The 18,884-nt window shown below is 39.9% G+C and overlaps 1 protein-coding gene across 9 annotated transcripts in view; it reads left to right on the plus strand.

The window, feature by feature from the left end:
• VTI1A (vesicle transport through interaction with t-SNAREs 1A) overlaps positions 1–18,884 on the plus strand; it is a 346,106-nt gene that overhangs the window by 207,414 nt on the left and 119,808 nt on the right. For 2 of the 9 annotated variants that reach the window (XM_068548556.1, XM_068548558.1), the window contains one exon: positions 15,029–15,228. The exons of the other annotated variants lie outside the window; for them this stretch is intronic. In XM_068548556.1, coding sequence (XP_068404657.1) covers positions 15,029–15,128 — 100 coding nt within the window. In that variant the 3' untranslated portion in view covers positions 15,129–15,228. Of the gene's footprint in view, positions 1–15,028; positions 15,229–18,884 lie in introns of those variants that run through there. 9 annotated transcript variants of the gene reach the window in all.

Genomic DNA, 18,884 nt, shown 5'->3' on the forward strand with positions numbered 1-18,884 from the left:
TAGAATCACTTTATTTTTGAGCCTAGACTGTGTGACATTAATCAGAACCAACAGCAACGTGTGGGGGTGAGTCTAGCGTCTTCCTTACCTCCAGTGCTTGACAAGTATCATTATTAGCAAATTTTATTTTTATGTATAATTTTGTATCACCTGGAGCCTTGTCCTCATTGGAGAAAACAATCCCAGTTTTGTTTGATTATTCACAATGAAATTTCTGTATATTTATCAAGAGGCATATGGTTTAGTGAGTAAGAGGTAGGCTCTGGAGTCACTCTGGTTCTGCCACTTTCTAGCTATTAACTTTTGGCAAGAATCTCACTCTCTATACCTCAGTTTCCCTGTCTGTAAAATGGAGATGACAATAGTCCCTACCTCATAAATTCTTATGAGGGTTAAGTGAGTCCATACATACAAAGTACACACAAAAGTGTCTGGTACATAATAAAGTTTAAATAAATGTTGAAATGTTGAATATTATCGTCATCGTTGCTTAAAAAAATAATAATAATAAAGCCTGGGAGCAAAGACTAAAATCAAAATGTTAATTAATTTCTTGAGGCTGATGAATTTTAAACGGATGTTTTTAAATTTTCTTTTTTTCTCATTCCAAGATTTCCCTAGTAATTTTTATAAAATCTAAAATTAATAATAATAATAATAAAAATAAAATCCCATCCTTTCCTTATGTCCCTGTAGTGGTGCCACCACTCTCCCTCTCTACTCTGTGACCCCCACTCAGCAACACAGCTTGAACTGCCCCAGAGTACTCGAGTGCTGCCAAGAGCAGAGAGATCCTTCAAGCTCAGTCCTTCCCAAATGAGAGTCCTTCCTCTCACTGGACAATTTAGGGAGGGGAGCCTCCTAGTCAGTCTCTGACTCTTCTTCCCCTTGTATGCCCTTCTAAATATTACTGGCCAATTTATCTTCCAAAGTGCAAAACTAGTACTGTTTCCTTCCTGCTTAGAAACCTCCCGAGGTTCCCCATTGCCTGCTGACATGTGTCCTCCTCAGTCTAATCCCCAAGGTCTTCCAGTGAATATTCTAGCCTTATTTGCTGCTACTCCCTCTGGATAGACCCTTTGTTCCTACTAAAATTAACTACTTCCCATCTCCAAAGCCCACCTTCACTTTTCACTAATTCTGTACCTTTGCTTTTTCTCATACTTTTACCTGGAATATTCTCCTTTTCTTACCTGTGTTAGTCAGGAATCTTCTGGATGCGAGTGACAGAAACCCAGATCCGACTGGCTATAAACAAAAGAAGGAAATAACTGTCACATGTAACTAGATAGTTCAAGGGCAGAAGCAACTTCAAACACAATGGAGTCTAAGGGTTCAAACAATCTAAGGGTCATCACAGCTGGGTGTTGCTCCTTCCATCTCTCATCTCAGCTTTCTTATATGTGGTTCCATCCTTCATCAGGGTTTCTCCTTGTGGAGATAAAGCTATTGCCAGCCCTTTCAGTGACACCTATTGAATCTAGCCATTTTGTTCCCCCGAAAAGTCATAGCATGGAGTCTTATTGGTTCTGGGTGCCTCTGGTTGCGTAAAATCCCATTAATCTGTGATCTGATGTTTTAGACCTGGAACCTCATGCAGCGGATGGACACACGGACTGAGAGCAGTTACCTCAGAAAAATCCAGGGCTTTTACTAAAAAGGGGAATAAATCCTGGGTGGGTAAAAACAACAGATGTTATCTTCAGAATGTTTCAGGTGAACTTTTATCCCTACTCTGGCTCTCAGGTGAACTACCCCTCTCTTCATCAAGCCTTCATCAGTCTCCCAGCCAGAAACAAACTGTCTTTGCTCCGATCCTTCAGGGTAGTTTGTATTTCTCACAAGACTCTAACATCTTCTGCTTTGCATTGTGTACATTGTAGTTAGTTATTAACGACCAAGTCTTCATTTTCTTCTAGACCTTTTTTATCCCCTCCCTCATCCCCCAAGGGACTTTATATGGTTCCCCACAATATTGTGCAACCAGCTGAAATAAATAGGGGAGGATATCCAAGTAAAAGAGAAAACAAAGCCAGGAATCACTTTACTCCCCCCAAAGCATGGACTGTCAACAAATGCCTGTGCAGATATCCAGACAGGTGGAAAATGTCCTACCTGAAAGCAAAGCAGGAGACACAATCAGAGGGCCCACGGTGTTAGATAAAATGAAAGTAACCTTTAGTTGAGGTCAAGCATAGCCTTTCATGCTGCTGAGACAGGCCTTGATAGACTGGTTACTGGGAGGGGGTGACAGTTCTCGTGTCAGATCCCTGCCCGGAGGAGAATGAGGAGTTTCTCTGCGACCAGTTGTCTTAAGGGTCCTCAGGTCTGGAATGTAAGCCACTGGCAGTCAGGAGCTTCATTGCATTTAGCACGGGGCCAAGCTCCCCCGGCGCCAAGCTCCCCCGGCCTGGGCCTGGTCAATGAATGGTCTTTGGAAGAATGGCTAAGAACAGTTTCAAAGCTGCTGTCTAGGTTCTTGGATGTAATTTAGTTGAAACCCCTTGGCTGCAATGTAAACATGTTCTTTCAAAGATAAAATAAGTAACTTAACAATAACAGAATATTTTTGTCCATTATTTAATCACAATGGAAAAACATCTTATATTTTCCTTGGTTGTGAGCCACAGTTTGAGCTAATTCACGAATTACCTTTCTTTTATGATTTTCCCTTTTTTCCCCAGGAAACATGCCATCCTTTAATGCAATGTAGAATACGAAGGGTGCACGTCACCTTCACCATCAACACTTCCTTTGAATGCAGCCTTGAGCTCTTAACTGGAAGCAGGGAGCCCTAGGCCTTCCTTATAAACAAGTAATGGAGCCCTCGACCCCCCTTGTAAAGGGCTATTTATTAACATATACCATCACCAAACAACATTTTACAGTTCCATGCCCGCACACCGTTACACCACTGTCTCTGCTCCATGGTAAGCTGAGGGAGGCCTTTGGCCATCTGTTTCATTAAATACCAGAGGCAGTAAACGGTATCTGAACTTTATAAAGCAAGTGTCCGGGCTTCCCGCTTCACCAGTCTCCCCCTTCCTCTTCTGCTGCCACTGCTGCCGCCACTACCACCGCCGCCGCCGCCATATTTTTTTTTGTTTGAACGCTCACATTGTAAATTAGTGTATTCACACATCAATTTTAAAAGGCTCACTGTGTTATAAGATGGGACAAAGCGAGCTCAGTAACAGCTCGTGCACAGTGCAGGTGGTCGAGCTAGCTGCTCCCTAGATCAAAAGTCAAACAACTGTGAATCTTCTTTTGAAAGTGCAGTTAGGGAGACAAGGCAAGGCTTATCTGCACAAACAAGAACGAGTTATAGATATACATCGCAAATGCAGGAGGACAAAAAGGGGTTTCATAATCTTGCAGGATAAGAAAACCTTCTAATACTGACAATTCTGAGGGCATCTCTGGAATATGTAGCCACTTTTTTTTTTCTTTCTTTCTTTCTTTTTTCTTTTTCTTTTTGTAAAATTAGTCTTTTGTTGTGTGGCAATTGGTAATTATTATTTATGCTTTGGTGCTGTTCCTAAAGTAGCTAAGATTTTTTTTTTAAGCCACCTTGGGGGCAGGAAATAGCTCCCCTTTCATGGTTGTATTTTATTTTTCAGCAGCATTTAAGGACAGACTCCTATTTATACCACACAAGCAGTTTTGTCTGTTGTAAACAAAGTAAGTGGCTGGGAATTGTGCTTTCCCAGAAATGTTTTCCAGGGAAGCCATAATAAGAAACAACTGTGTACATCTTGAGATTTTTTTTTTGTCATCTAGGTATTAAGAAAGAATTCTTTGCATTCATGGCAACAGAAAAGAAAGAAAACACTGTTTATAAAGAAAGATATTCAATATCCAGAAGTGTAATTAAAATATTTCTTAAACTGCAAAAGTTGGCCACCTTACTAGTATTAATTGAAGTTGTTTTCTTTTCTTTTTTTTTAATTATCTCTAACATTTTTTGACAAGGTAGTAGCTGAAATGACAGGAGGCGTTTTCTTTTTTTAACCTCAATATCCTATTTAAAAAGTTAGTGGCTTCTTTTGTAAAATTATGTGAAGAGCTTTGGAACTGAAGTATGAATATCAACGGGAAAAATGCAACAATGGTAAATTTTATGAAAAATTTTAAAAGAACATTGAAGAGGCTTAGAATTATGAAAGAACAGCATAGTTTCTTATACAATTATAGTTTACATAGGGAAAAGCCACTCTACTTTCCATCTACTGACATCTTAATGATTTCATGATGAAAAATTAAAAACCTATCAGCTTTTTAATTCTCAAATCAGTCAAAGGTGTCTGAATCAGGTCCCCAAGTACTTTCATAAAACCATGCTCTCTGTCTCAGGGCGTAAGGCAGTGGTCCCTCTCCTGGGGTGGGTTTCACAGAGTCTCTGAACCACTGGAGTTTCCTGAAAATATTTGTGTATGTGTGTATGTGCATCATTCTGAGAGTTTTCCATAAAATTTTCTAAATAGTCCGCAACCAACTCCAAAAAAAAGTTGAGAAATGAGATATTGTCACAAAACTGTGTACAATGTCTTAGCTAAAAACCACTTAATTACTTTGATATTCTGGCTTATTTGAAATGTATTGGTCTACAAGAAACACTTACTTTGAATTTTCTACAAAGTTTAACAAGAAACTTTTCAGGGATGCTTTCTTTGGGAAATCAGATCATTTATCAAAATTAAGTCCTTAAAGACAGTCAGAACAAGTGAAATATATATAGGGCCTTATAGTTTGTAAGGCACATTCACACATATTACTTCATTTAATGTAACCTTCATAAGAAGTCTGTGATTTGGTATCGTCATTATTACCCTTATGTTATAGATAATTGAGACCTACAAAAGTTGAGTCTTGCCCAAGGTCATTCCACCAAGATGGAGCAAAGTTGGACCAACACCCTGGTATTAGCCTCGGAAACCATGTATTTAGCAGCCTCTTCACAGCAATGTCCTCAGCAGCATCTTCTTCAACAGCAAATATTTAATGTTTACTGTGTCAAAGGGAATCCGTTAGTCATCAGAGATTCAACAAACTCAGAACTCTACTCCTAGGTACCTTAATATTTTTAAGAAACAACAATACATAGTAACTTGTGCTGTATGATCAGTGAGAGATAAAATGGTAAGCGGGAACAAGAAGAAAAAATCCCTGGGGCCCACGGTCAGGTAAGACTTTATAGAGGAGATGGCAGGTACCTGGCCTGAAAGTTACTGCCTGATTCTTAAGCCACACATGGGGTAACGCCGCTTCCCTTTTTATGGCAGCCTCAAGGTAATAACTTCCAGCAGCAGAATTTGAATTGGGGGCAGGAGGATGTGTTAGAAACATCTATTTGGCCACAACTGTGTTGAGGGTATATAGGAAGTTAACAACTTGTAACTGCATCTGCTTATAAAGTAAATATGATCCAAAGTCTTCTTGAGAATTTTTTTTTAATTGCAGTGGAGTTGAAGATTTTCTTCAAATAAGTAAGAAAGGCTTGAAGTCACCTCAGTAGTTCTAATTATAAACAAATATGAAAAACCTTTTCACACATTTTATTTACCCCAATTTTAGAAAGATACTGAGAACTTTCATACCCTTGACTAAATTATGTATTTATAAAGTTTTATAGTCTTTGAAATTATACTGCATATTAACTATACCTTCTATACGTGTGATTGGTGAATAGACGCAAAGAATGTTGGCAGAGTGCATGAACTATTGTATTGTGGCACATTAATTAGTTGATAAGTGTATCACTTTAAAACACTGAATTTTTTCGTATATTCCAGTTAAATCTTTCTCATCAAATGCGTTTATGGAGGTTTAGTTAGTAGCAAACTTGCCCAGCCAATAAAGAAAAGCATTTATTTTCTGTTCTGTATATGTGATCTGAAGCCATAGCCTTTAGGTCTTTTAATCTGTCTGTTCAAGGCCAAGCTATTTATATGGATAATTTTTAAAGCTTCTGTATAAAGAAAACAAGAACATTTTATTTATTCACTGGGGTTTTTATGTGCCTTGAAATTGCATAGATAAAGTATTTTCTGGCTCATGGATCTAGAGGAGATAAAAGGTCTCCTATTTTATAAGGCTTTATGTAAGCTTTTCAAATGTACAGTTTTCTTATGGCTAGAATTTTTTAAATAAAACATTATTTCACTATTACAATTGGAGTTTAATGTGGGCATCTTTTTCCTTCCCTGAATTGCATGTTAAATTATGTGTTTAAGATCGTTTTTATTGCATTTTTACCTCCTGGATTTTGATAATTCTCATGTTGGAGAAATTAATTTACCAATCCTCATTTTTAGTATTGGGCAACTATTTAATATGACTAGGAGTGGAAAACCCAAAAATCAGATTTAAGAGGCAGAGTGAAAGATATAACTTACTTTTGCAACATATTGGTCTGAGGATGAAAAATTATTTACCTCCCCCTCCTTAAGAATTTTTGCTGAGGCTGGTAGACTGAAAAGGAAAAGAAGAGGCTTTTTTTTTTTAACTCTGGGGCAACTGGATTCAGACCAGATTCTACGTGAACATTAGCTGCTGTTAGCTCTGCCATGTCAGGCAAACAGCTTTCCCTGGCTGGAGCATTCCCAAGCTATCATGGCCATCAGACAGGTGGGGAATAAATATTGTAGAATGGTGGGACATTTGAAGAGCAAGCTCCTGATCCCCAGGACTCAATTTGGACAAGCTTCAATTGGAGCACACAGGTGTTCCTGGGAGGAACTGTCCTCAGGTGGCTGGGGGTGTGCCATTCTTTCACACACATAAAAAGTTCCCTTTCCCTCTGCCCGCAGGAAAATTAGAATTAACTACAGCTTTTTCTTTTGAAATGGAAAAAGAGAAATAAAAATATGGCACCAGGTTTTGGCTCCGACTGGATTTCCATGGAGCATGTAATCTATGATGAATGATGGGAATTCTGGAAGCAAAGCATCCTTGCAGTTTTTAACATTGGAGATGCCATAAAAACTGAATGAATGCAAATAATCTTTTTACCCATGGCTGTACCTATGTAAGATGGAGTAGTCTTTCCTTCTGCTATTCATTTGTTCATTCACCGTATATTTCATGAGCACTTGCAATTTTCTAAACACTAGGCTAAGTGCTAGGCATAGAGTATAAGACAGAAAAAGGCCCTGCCCTCCAGGGACTTAGCCTAAATTGTAGTAATAGTACTTGGTTGGAACATGAAAATGAACCTGAATAGTCTTTGGGAAACTGTGCATTGAAAGTACTTGCTGGCATCAGAAAGATTTTTTTTTTCTGTAATGCCACCACATTGAGGATATGACTAACATTTTATTTGGGGGTCATTCTTTTTAAATCAACTTTTGCTATAAAACATAAAATAGAAATATTAAAGAAAAATTTTAAAAGAAAAAAGTGGTTTTAATCCCTCTTCCTTGAAACAAGCTACTCTGTTGATACAAGTATTTCCCTCTAGTCTTTCCGTCATGATCCACGTATAATGTTATATTGCTCTTCTCACTTAATATTGTATCTTAAATGTATTTCTAAATTTCCACATCTTCATGATTATATTTTTCCTAGTTAAAAATTTTTCTAATGAAAGTTTTAACAAACCTCGTATTTTGTAAAAAAAAAAAAAAAAGAGAGAAAGAAAGAGGAGAAACAAGTATCAAGAAATAGGAGGAAAGTAGTCCATAATCACACTGACGAAAGGTAACACCAAAATCACACTGGTGAAAGGTAGCATATTTCATTCCAGTATTTTTCTCTGTAAATATTAATTCCACTGCTGGTTCTATGAAATCTCTTCTTTATCTCACCCATCACTTCATCTTTTACCCTTTTATCTTTTTTAAATATCACAGGTTTTACTTTACAGTTGTCTGCCTTTCACTTTAAAGGCTATATATACTCTTACTGTTTTTATTGAAGATTCCAAACAATCTTCAAAAACATGTATAGGTTTCTTTATCACATAATTTTCAGAATTGCGTTCTTCCTCTGAATCTTTAGGATGTCATTTCCTTTTCTTTGTTCTATAGGATCTTTTTTGCCACTGTCTTCATGTTGTTTTGCATTTTTATTTGGTTTGGTTAGTTTTTAAAACCTCTTCTTGGATCTGCAAATGGATGGCAACTTTATATGATCAACTCTGTCGAGAGATAGCCCTCTGTCTCCAGACTGTCTTCACGGGAAGGAAATAGGGCTTCTTCTTTCCCCCACTCCTTGATGCTGGCATGAAAAATGTCCAACCCTTGTGTGTACAACTGTCACCTCTTTCACGTGTTTGCCCTCCACCACCGCATGCAAACGCACTTTACTTAGGAAGACCACACTTCCCAGGATTCACCATACCTTCCTTGCCTATCACTACCCAGTACTGATTTATCGTTTTCCTGGGAACGGTCATTTCTTACTGGCTATAGAAAAGAAATAAGGTGAGGAGTGTGGAAAAGGAGGAATGACTACAGCAGTCCACGTGCCTCCTAAGTGGCAGCATCCACTCATAAGAGAGGCGGATGCCCGGTTTCTAGTTGTAACAGAATTCACATCTTTTACCTAGTAGCAGACTTTGTGAGAGGTGGACTACTGCTTTACATGTTTCAGCCCAATTCATTTTTTGTAGCCGTAGAAAGTCCTTCCAGGTTCTGGCAATTTGTGATGTCAGTTTTGGTGTCGTAAATTAGCGTCACCTTTTATTTTTTCATTTCACTTTAATGGTCACTGTGATAGATGCAGCATCAGGAGCCATCAAGCAGGCACCATTTTAAACCGGAAACTGTGGGTGATCTTTAAAACTGCCCTACATAAGGGGACCATATAAACCATTTCTATAGCTCAACCCTTGAGCCTGTATGCCTGGGTGGTCTTGTTTTAACCGTTACTGTTTAATTATTGGTTACTTACTGACACAAGGCATGGAAGCCTTAGGGAAAATGAAATCCCATGTGCCAGTTTCTTTAGATGAATCTTCTTTGAGGTTTAAGTGTCCCTTTAAGTAACATAGTGAGGCTGGATTTAGGGGGTCATTCCAAATACTGCCTGGCAGGGTCAGCCGTGGCATCTGTATTCACTGATGGAGTCTACTGATACATCTGGAAAACGAGGCATGTCTGCCTGTGCTTCATATCATGACCGCCTCATACAAGCCCATCTACTGTAGGCCAGGCATCCTTACAACATTTCCATACTCCCCATTTCCCTTCTCTGTCCCTCCTGGGAAAAAGTCTGCTCTCCAACAATAACAATGACTTACCAACAGGAGCCAACTTCCCCTATTAATGCTCCTTGCTGGAAGCATTTATTAGGAAAATGGTAATTCACTCCACAAATATGTGCAAGGAACTTTGCTGGGTATATAAGGATGGAGGATGACTCTTGCCAATGAGTCTTCTTGCAGAAGAAGCACTGCCTCAAGATGGATGGTGATCAGAAACCTCATGCACAGTTTGGAGTGGAGACTATTGCCAGCTTGGAGGAGTCAGGATGAGTTTCGTGGATGACACAGCATTTGTAGTGGCCCTTGAAAGAGGGGTGAGATTTACCCAGGCAAAGTTAAGAGATTCCAGACCAAGAAAGCAGCACAAACAAGAGGGAAGTAGCATCTTTCAAGGCAGGCATAGCAGATAATTCAGATCAGCTCTTTGTTATCAGCTCTACGATTTTTGCCTTTCGTTTTCTGAGGCTCCCATTCTAACAGTAGATTGGGTCAGCTCACAGCACACTTGCAGTTATGCACAACTGTCATCTCCCTCCCAGCTTTACCCCCCACTGGAGAGACAAAAGCTTGACTGAGTGATAGAGGCCTGAAAATCTAGGGTCCACTTTTTCTTGTCATTATTATTCTTTTATTGAGCACCTACTATGTACTCTGGGCAGAATGAACCTTATTAAAGGACCAAGTTCTTTCATTGTTTTCAGGTAGCCCGTTGCTATGTTTCTTTTTGCAAGTTCTTATTTCCTCTTGAACATCACCGGTTTCATGGTGTTTTTCTAAGGATCCTGAAAGGTGTTACGAGTACAGGTGGCTATGTGTGTAGGCAGAATAGACCTCCACCAAAAGGTGGGATTTTTCTTTCGGGGCACCATGCCATCAAAATTATCATTCTGAGCCATTGCCCAGAATGTTTCCTTTAGAGTTTGTCCTCTTAATCATTAGACTTTGCTGTCTCTTCAGATGCTGTGCGGACTCTCTATAACCTGTTGTCTCAGCTCTGCTGCACGTGACATAATCTGAGAATAGGTTGGTATGGGGGAGGAGGGGAGCTAGATCCTGGAGGATTTTAGGAGGCCACCAGTCAGAGAGCCTGGGTGGCCTGGAATCAAACTCCACAACATTGACTGAAACTGACCTGGGCCTAGCCTACTACTACCTCCTTTTTTTTTTTTTTTTTCCCCAACAATTTTGCTTTCATAGGACCTGAAATTTTTAACCCAGTTTTGCTTTGGGGAAAAATAATGTATTAACCATGTGCCTTGTCAAGATATCACTTTCTAAAAGTTGCTTGAATGAAAGTTCCCTCTCAGCACTGGGGTTCTTTCTAGGTGCACACCTGCCTTGTTAATCAAGTTCTCTGGCTTTACTTCCATTTGCAAATACAAATCCTTAGCGGACAGCTTTGGAAGGAGTGGCTGTCCTCAGCAGCATGACTAAAGCGTTGATGAAATAATTTCAGGTACCTGGCAGGGTACTGCCAAATCCCATGGGCTTTCAAATCTGTAAGGAGAAGGAAGTGTGAGCAGTCAACACAGATGGTAACTGGTGGGTGGGTGACAGGTAAGCACAACGTCCTGCCTGGTGATCTAGTCTGTGTGATTTGTGATTCATATTTATTACACAAATAGTGTTTGTTGTCAGAGCAAAAGGGAACATTTTTTAAAAGAAAAGAAATTACTCATAACACACCTACAGTGATCTTTTCCTCATTTTTTTCTGTCTTTAAATGTTGAATTTTTATTTATGTGGCTTTAGTACAATTTCAAGTTCTGCCTTTTCCTTTTTAACTTAACATGATAGCTTGCACTACTGTACATGGTGGGTTTGATATTGTATTTAGTCTTTTCTTTTTTAATCAAGTTATTATGGCGTTGATAGAGGTTCAGGAAAGCCAAGCAGCATGTGGTTGGCATTCATTAGTTTTCTAGAAAATTGAAGGACTGACTCTCATGTGTCTCAGGCTTCCACCGCCTAATGGTTAAGAGCACTGAGTTTTGATATTTGGGTACTGAGATGTATGTGTACCGTTCTATGCTATCCACACAGATCCCTTGCATGTATTAATTTTAAGGTGTTTCATGATAATATTGATGACAAAGTGTATGTATAAACAAAGCAGGCAGGTCACCCTGTGGAGGAGATCAACGTGGTGGGTTCCAGAAATAGCTGCATTTCCCCCCAGGTATTCCCTAATAGACTGAAAGGCAATAATTGAACTTGGATTAAGGCTTCACACATTGTCTTTGTCAAATGGCAGTACTTGATAATTTAATCAGCATCGATCATGGCACCTGCTTGGTGATGTGTTAACCGGGTGAAGTTTGTCCCCGCCTTGCACAGAGCTCTGAGGGACGGCCTAGAATACAGGAGGCTGAGAGGAGGGCTGACCGCAAGGGTGGTTTTGGAGCCGCTTCAGAAGAATGAGGTGTGATCCGGGTGCCGTGGTAGGAGGTGCTGAACAGCCAGGGGGCAGCATGGGAGCATTTTGCACCTGAGGCAGGAGGAGAGCGATGGAAGAAGGGGGATGAACACAAACTTCCCCATTTTTCCCGAGCCCAGGATGATGGATGACTTGTCATCTTTTGTATTTCCTCTGGGGCAGCTAAAATGGAACCTCTCTACTGAGACCAGAGGTTGAAACTGGAACTCTGGGGGCCATAAGCGGCTTGCAGTACTTTTTTTTTTTTTCCCAGTCTGCACAGTTTTAGTTTGTTTTCAAAATTGAGATATTATTTACATATAATAAAATTCACACATTTTAAATGTAGATTTGATGAATTTTGGTCATGGGATGCAATGACGTAACCACCACAACACATCAGGACAGAGACCAGTTCTCTCTCTAAAAAGTTGCCTCCAGTCCCTTTGCACTCATTCCCCTCCTCCATCCCTGTCCCAGGCAGACACTGATCTGCTTTCTGCTACTAGTTTTGCCTTTTCTAGAATTTCATGTAAATGGAATTATACAGCACATGGTCTTTTGTGTAGGACTTCTTTCACTGAACATAGAGATTTTGAAATTCGTCCATGTTGTTGTGTGTACTAGTATTTCATTCCTTTTAATTGCTGAGTAATATTTCATAGTAAGATATGCTACAATTTATTTATCATTCACCAGTTTTATGAACATGTAGGTTGCTTCCAGTTTAGAGCTATTACAGGTAATGGTGCTATGAACATTTGTGCACACACCCTTTTCGTAGGTTTTCATTTCCCTTGAGTAAATATCTAGGGGTAAGATTGCTGGCTCATATGGTTTGTATATGTTTAATTTTATAAGGACCTGCCAAACTGGTTCCAAAGTGGCTAAACTATTTTGTATTCCCCTAGCAATATATGAGAGTTCCAGTTGCTCTGCAGAGTTACTCTTAAAACATTCAAAATAGCTGCCAGCAGTTAAAACTCAAAACCTTTCAGAGGGGCACGTGGTCTCCAGCTCACTCCAGTTACTATTTGACCCATTTTGATCATTTACATTGTCCACCTCTCACCTGTAGTTCGTGACCCCTGCCTTAGAAATTCTAAGCAGCATCTTGTCCCATGGTATGTAGCAGGGGATCATGGCTAAGAGCAGATTTGTAGAGAAAGGCAAAACTGGGTTGGAATCTCAGTCTTGCTATTTATAGGCTGTCACTTTGGACAGGTTACTTAACTTCTCTCAGCATGAGTTTCTTCACCTGTAAAATGCTGCGGATACCTTATTCAATGGTTTATGGTAAAAATGAAATAATACAGAGCATGTCAAGCACCTAGCACAGGGCCAGGCCCAGAGAAAATGTACGGTAGATGGTACTTATTAGTATCATGGTCTAGTCCAGTGATTCTCAATTATATGTGTGTATATCAGAGGCACCTGTGCAAAATTTTAAAAAATGTAGATACCTGGGTCGCTACCACAGCTCCCCTCCAGAATCACAATCTCCTAAGCTGGACCTGAGCTTGTGCATTTTTAAAAAGTTCTGCAGATAATCGGGATGAGTAAACCTGGTCAAGAATCATTGGTTGCCTGGGAAGATGGTAACAAGAAGCACTACATTCTAAACTCAGTTCTGCCACCAACTAGCTGTGTGATCTTGGGCAAATCACTTAACCTCTCTGTGAGAGCTAGTTTAGCTAAGATCTGCCCAGCAAATTTGGCCTTTCAGAATTACCAGTTTCTTCTGGGTAGATCGTGGCTGCAGTTGGAGACAGATGCCTTGGAGGTGGTGGAGGTCTATACCTGCTTCCCAAGTAATATGTTGAAGGCAAATTTCAGATGGAACTCTACCACACCTAGAGACACGTGCAAGCAGGCACAGGAACAGCCCTCCACCTGTCCTGTGGGCCCACGAAGCTCCTGTCCTCTGTCCTGATAGGAGAGTGCATTGACAGCAACTTGCAGGAAAAGTTCCCTCAAGTTTGATGTGAGAATATTCTAGAAAGAGGATATGGCTAACCTTCTAGTCAAAGTCAGGTGACCGACTCCTCCTTTAAGTAGATAGACACAGGACTGAGTCAGAATCCTGAGTCGAGGGCTCCAGTCCAGGGGAAATAGGCAGTTGGGGTCACTAGATGCAGATACCCTTCCCACGCAGGCTGGGAGTGCGATGACCATGTTTCTAGCCTGTCCGCATAGCTTCAGTACCATTTCTGATGTCCTCATTAATAATTATTGTTATGCTAATTAAGAGTAACTAATTAATAAGATAAAGATAGCCGCCACACTTTAGTAGCTGCTTCTGGAATATGGCATTTCATTAGTCTTTTAGATGTGAACTAAACAGTGTATTCCCGTTAGGCCACTTCAGTCATAAAATCACTGCCCTATGGTATGGATTAAAACCAGTGCACACATATATGTCACACTATATATATGGAAGTATTTTAAAGTTAATTACGGATAACACAACATGATTTCTAATGTCCCATGCAAACTTAAGATTCAACAGTTCTACAAATGAAGGGTCCTAATAAGTGTACTGCTTTCCAGCACAACTTGTCGTTTTTAAGCCTCCTCTTTCTGGAAACCCCTCTGAATCCCCCAGGCCACATTAGTGCCCTTCCCTCACCTGTGCCCTCCTAGAACATAAGTTGCCTCATGGCAACTTAGTCCAGGGAACATACCATAAGGATTCCAAACTTTGTAAAATGGCATCCTTTTTGACTTACCCACATGGAACTGCATTATTTCCCAAACTTCAGTGATCAGAGTAGTACATCACAATTTTTTTTTTTTGGTCCTCTCTGCCTAATATCGCCACTGCTATTTTTCTTTAAATTGGCACACTTTTTTTTTTTTTTTATAAAGTTTATTTATTTATTTTTTGGCTGCGTTGGGTCTTCGTTGCTGTGCGTGGGCTTTCTCTGGTTGTGGCGAGCGGGGGCTACTCTTCGTTGCGGTTCACGGGCTTCTCGGTGCAGTGGCTTCTCTTTTGCAGAGCACAGGCTCTAGGAGCACGGGCTTCAGTAGTTGTGGCATGCGGGCTCAGTAGTTGTGGCACGCGAGCTCTGGAGCGCAGGCTCAGTAGTTGTGGCACACAGGCTTAGTTGCTCCGCAGCACGTGGGATCTTCCAGGGCCAGGGCTCGAACCCGTGTCCCCTGCATTGGCAGGCGGATTCTTAACCACTGCACCACCAGGGAAGCCCCTAAATTGGCACACTTTTGTTTTAAACTTAAATATATTCTTTAGCTTTATCCCACAGAGTATTATCCATGAAATCATGGTTCGAATGTGTTGGTTATGCATTTTTTCACGTTAAAGTAAATGCATAATTAAATATTTTTAATATAATGTTGAGTGTTAACAAATATTTTAAATTAAAAGTAATCATCTCTGTGTTGCCTAGAATCAGTTCCCGCCCCTTCAGCGGTCCGCACACGGTACCGTGGGAACCCTCGCCGTGCTGTACTCGTGGGGTTCCTGCCCATCTCCCCACTAGACCGTGAGTCCCTGGAGGGGAGGACTGGCTTTCATCTTTGTAGCACTGTGTCAGTAAGCCTGGTGCCTGGTGCATAATATGCATTCAATAAATGTTTGATGAATGAATGTCTCTCTCGCTATCACAAGTGAAATACCATTAGCAAATAGAAACATTTGCTATTTTCTCTCACTTTGATTTCCAACCTCTGAGAACTTAAGCACTCAGACATGGTCTCAAAACATAATGAAGCACCAAAACATGTAGAAGTGAAGTGATGCCAGTTTTTCTACCTCCTAAAAGTTTTTTAAATGACTGACTATTTTCATTTCATTCCCCTAATGTTAAAGGTGGAACGGGGTAGGGATGGGGGTGTAAAATGGTTTTACATTTACCTGACACAAGGCTCGAGGAAAATATAAAGAACTTTAAGAGGGAGTTTCCAAGTAGAAAATGGTGATTGCAAAAGGCAGTGATCAAATTATCATCTCAGTTTCCCAGAGGAAGGACAAAAAGTGAATTCAAAGACCATGTTACTCTTTCCTAAGTAACACCCTTGGAGACATAGGAGGTCCTTGTGGCCTGCAGTCTCTGTACTCGTGCAGGGTCCTCCTGGGATCATGTGTGCTCTTCAGTCTCTGCCCCGCTGAGGAACTAGGCATCCCTGATTCCGAAGTTAAAGTGCTTTACCCATTTTAGTGTGGGCTATCCCCTCCCACCCCAACTCCCACCCTACTAGTTCTGTGCCGTACTTGTCTGCTTTATTCTGTCACACCCGAAAGCCTTTATGCTCCTTGACGGCAGGGACTAAAACTTTCTGCTTTAGACCCCCTGTGCCTCGCTAGTTCCTTGGACAGAATGGACACTCAGGAAGTATTTGAATGAATGAGTGAATGAATGAACGAACGAGCGAACAAACAAGCAAACAAAAGAACAGGTGAGCCACGACATTTTGGTTTATAATAAACCTTGCCGACTTAACCCCCTGCATTTTAGTAAAGATCTGGAAGGAAACACATTTAAGAGAAAAACTTTCTAATGTCTGGAAGCATGCCTGTAGATGTCAGGATTAGTCTCATTATTTTGAGCAAGCTTTTACTTTTAACCTCCTTTAAACAAAATTTGATGATTCAATCTTTAAAAAATAATCAGTCTTAATCTCAGAAAGCAAATGTTCCACAGTAGATCAGTAGACTAAAACTTATAAATTAATGTTCCACTGAGTTCAGTTACATAGGAAATGTAACACATGAAATGTTTTTGAGGTTTGTCTCTCCATTGGTCTCCAGAAATGAAAAGCTGGGACTTAGAGAAATATTTATCTTAGCATAGTACCTACCTTGAACTTTTCTGCATGGTATTTACTGATATAATGTCAGATTGAAGCATTAGCATTTAATTACATAAAGCCTTTTAAAAGTTAAAGATTTCTAATTTGGGGGTTGATTGATTCTGTAAGCATTAGCTATATACATATTGAGTAGAAGAAAAGGGGCATAAGTACTTATATTAAAAACATCTAATTTTCTTAAGCCTTTAAAAAATATACTTTTTAAATGTTTAAGGTGAAAAAGATAAACTATCTTGTTGGTTTATTTGCATTGGTTTTGCTTATTTCCCACAATTGCTAAGGTTGTTTTGTTCATAAAAAGGGAAGTGGTACTAACCTCAAGAGCAATTGCCAGGCTCGATTTGGGACATTGCAAACTCTCTCTAGCTTTACTTTAAACACACATTTGCAAATATGGCGCCAGTTTATTCTGGACAGTTCCTCCCTACACTGTTTAGAATCTTTGGCAGGCTTATTCCAGGAAAGGCACAGAGCTTGAGGCAGAGGGGAAGAACACTGAGGATGCATTGTGTGCCCACTGGGCAAGCGTGTCACCTTACCCACAGCCCTGGAGTGAAACGCCCACGGTTGTGAAGTTGGGAAAACTTACTCCTCTGGGAGCCCTTCCACTGCACACATGGCCCGTCCACTGAGATTAACGATGGTCACTCAAATAGAAAGCAGAAGAGGCTAAAATTATGTTTCTAATCATTTTTGCTGCCTTCTGAAAAGTTTGATTAGAAGTACGAAGTGTTATGCAAGATTCGTTAAGTACTATATTACTCTACTTAACATTGTACAAAATGCCCTAGGGAGGAATTTGTACAGAAAGAGCCTCTTCCCTCTACGTGCCTCTAGTGAGTTCTGTTTATTGAGCATTTCATGTCTAGAGAAAAGTATAAGTTAAGGAAAATGATTATGTGTACTCAAATGAGCACATCTAGGGAAATGCAGATTATCTCAAATTCAGAAGTATTATCTCAAATTCAGAAGTATTATCTCAAGATCAGTATCTCCACCAGGGCTGTTTATCTTCTTCTATTTTCTATAAAGTGGGGTATGTTTATTGCTTATTTGACTGGAGGCTGGGGGCCTTCAATAACAATTGCAGCTGGTTCGGAGGACCCAAAAGCACAGCCCTCTGTAGTCTTTTCCTCCAACCCATGAGATTTAGGGATGTTTTATCATTTCTGTAGTACAGACATTTTTCCTGAGCCTGATTTACATGCATTTGGAGACTAACCTCAGTGAAATAGCTTCAGATATCAGGGTGTGTTCAGTATTGACAGAAAATAAATGGTTTGCATTCTCTGTTTTACACTATTGAAAATAAAACACCTGAATAATGAAGAAACATGGGATTGTTGAAATGAATTTGCTCATCAGTATATTTGTTTTAGTCAAAAATAAAACTACTGGGACTTCCCCAGTGGTCCAGTGGTTAAGACTCCGAGCTTCCGCTACAGGGGGCTTGGGTTCGATCCCTGGTCAGGGAACTCAGATTCCGCATGCCTCACAGCGAGGCCAAAAGATAAAAAATAAAATAAAATAAAAATAAAACTGTTAACCATAAACTAAGAAAGCCTCTGCACAGCCTTCCTCCATCATTTCCTCGGTCAGATTCTCTTTTCTTAGTTTTCTTAATTTGGGCTGTCTCCAAGAAGGAAAAATAATCATCATCGCTCTGTCAGTGCGCACTCTGGAATTTGTTTAAGCAGAGAGTCAGGTCACAGCACCACGGACCGTGCTTTTTTCTGCTGAGGAATTGTATTTTCTTGAGTTTGTACTGAACCGCATGAACAAATCATTAAGTGACACAAGTGAACGGGAAGAGAGAAGTATTCAAAAATTCTTTGACCTCTGCTGACAAGGGTGGCTGACAGAAGACACTAGCTTTAATTGTTTGGTTCTCTCTTGCCAGTTTTTGTTTCAGTAAAACATTCCATGATCTCGAGGCAAAAGGTGATCGGGAAGGCAACATTTTGATTCTAATGGCTATATCTATTTTTCTTTATTCAGAATGATCAAAAATATTTTCATAGGTAAAATCAGATAGCATTTACACACATGTCATTCTACAGTTTAGCAGAAAGAGCCATGTTAATTAGTACTGCTTAGGAAATGGAATTTAAACACAAGCCTGCAGATCTTTTACTTGTCTTTTGTTCTTTTTTTTTAAAGGAAGAATATTTGATGATATATCCACTCCCAACAGAGAAATGAGTGGGCTCAAACAGGTTTACTGGTTTAGTTTGTTTATCGCTTTGTTTCCTAACAAGAAAATAAAATAGTTACCTGAATTTTTTTTACCTGTATTAGTATACGTGTATCTGTTTTAAACTCTCTTCCTTTACCCTGCAGAAAGGTATCGCTAGTACACTCTGATTTTTGTCTACTTTCATTCTTTTTAAAATAACATCCAGGGTTGTGCATTCCCATTTTAACATAAGAGGA

This window comes from Eschrichtius robustus, chromosome 7 (assembly GCF_028021215.1).
Source record: "Eschrichtius robustus isolate mEscRob2 chromosome 7, mEscRob2.pri, whole genome shotgun sequence".
NCBI classification, from domain to species: Eukaryota; Metazoa; Chordata; class Mammalia; order Artiodactyla; family Eschrichtiidae; genus Eschrichtius; species Eschrichtius robustus.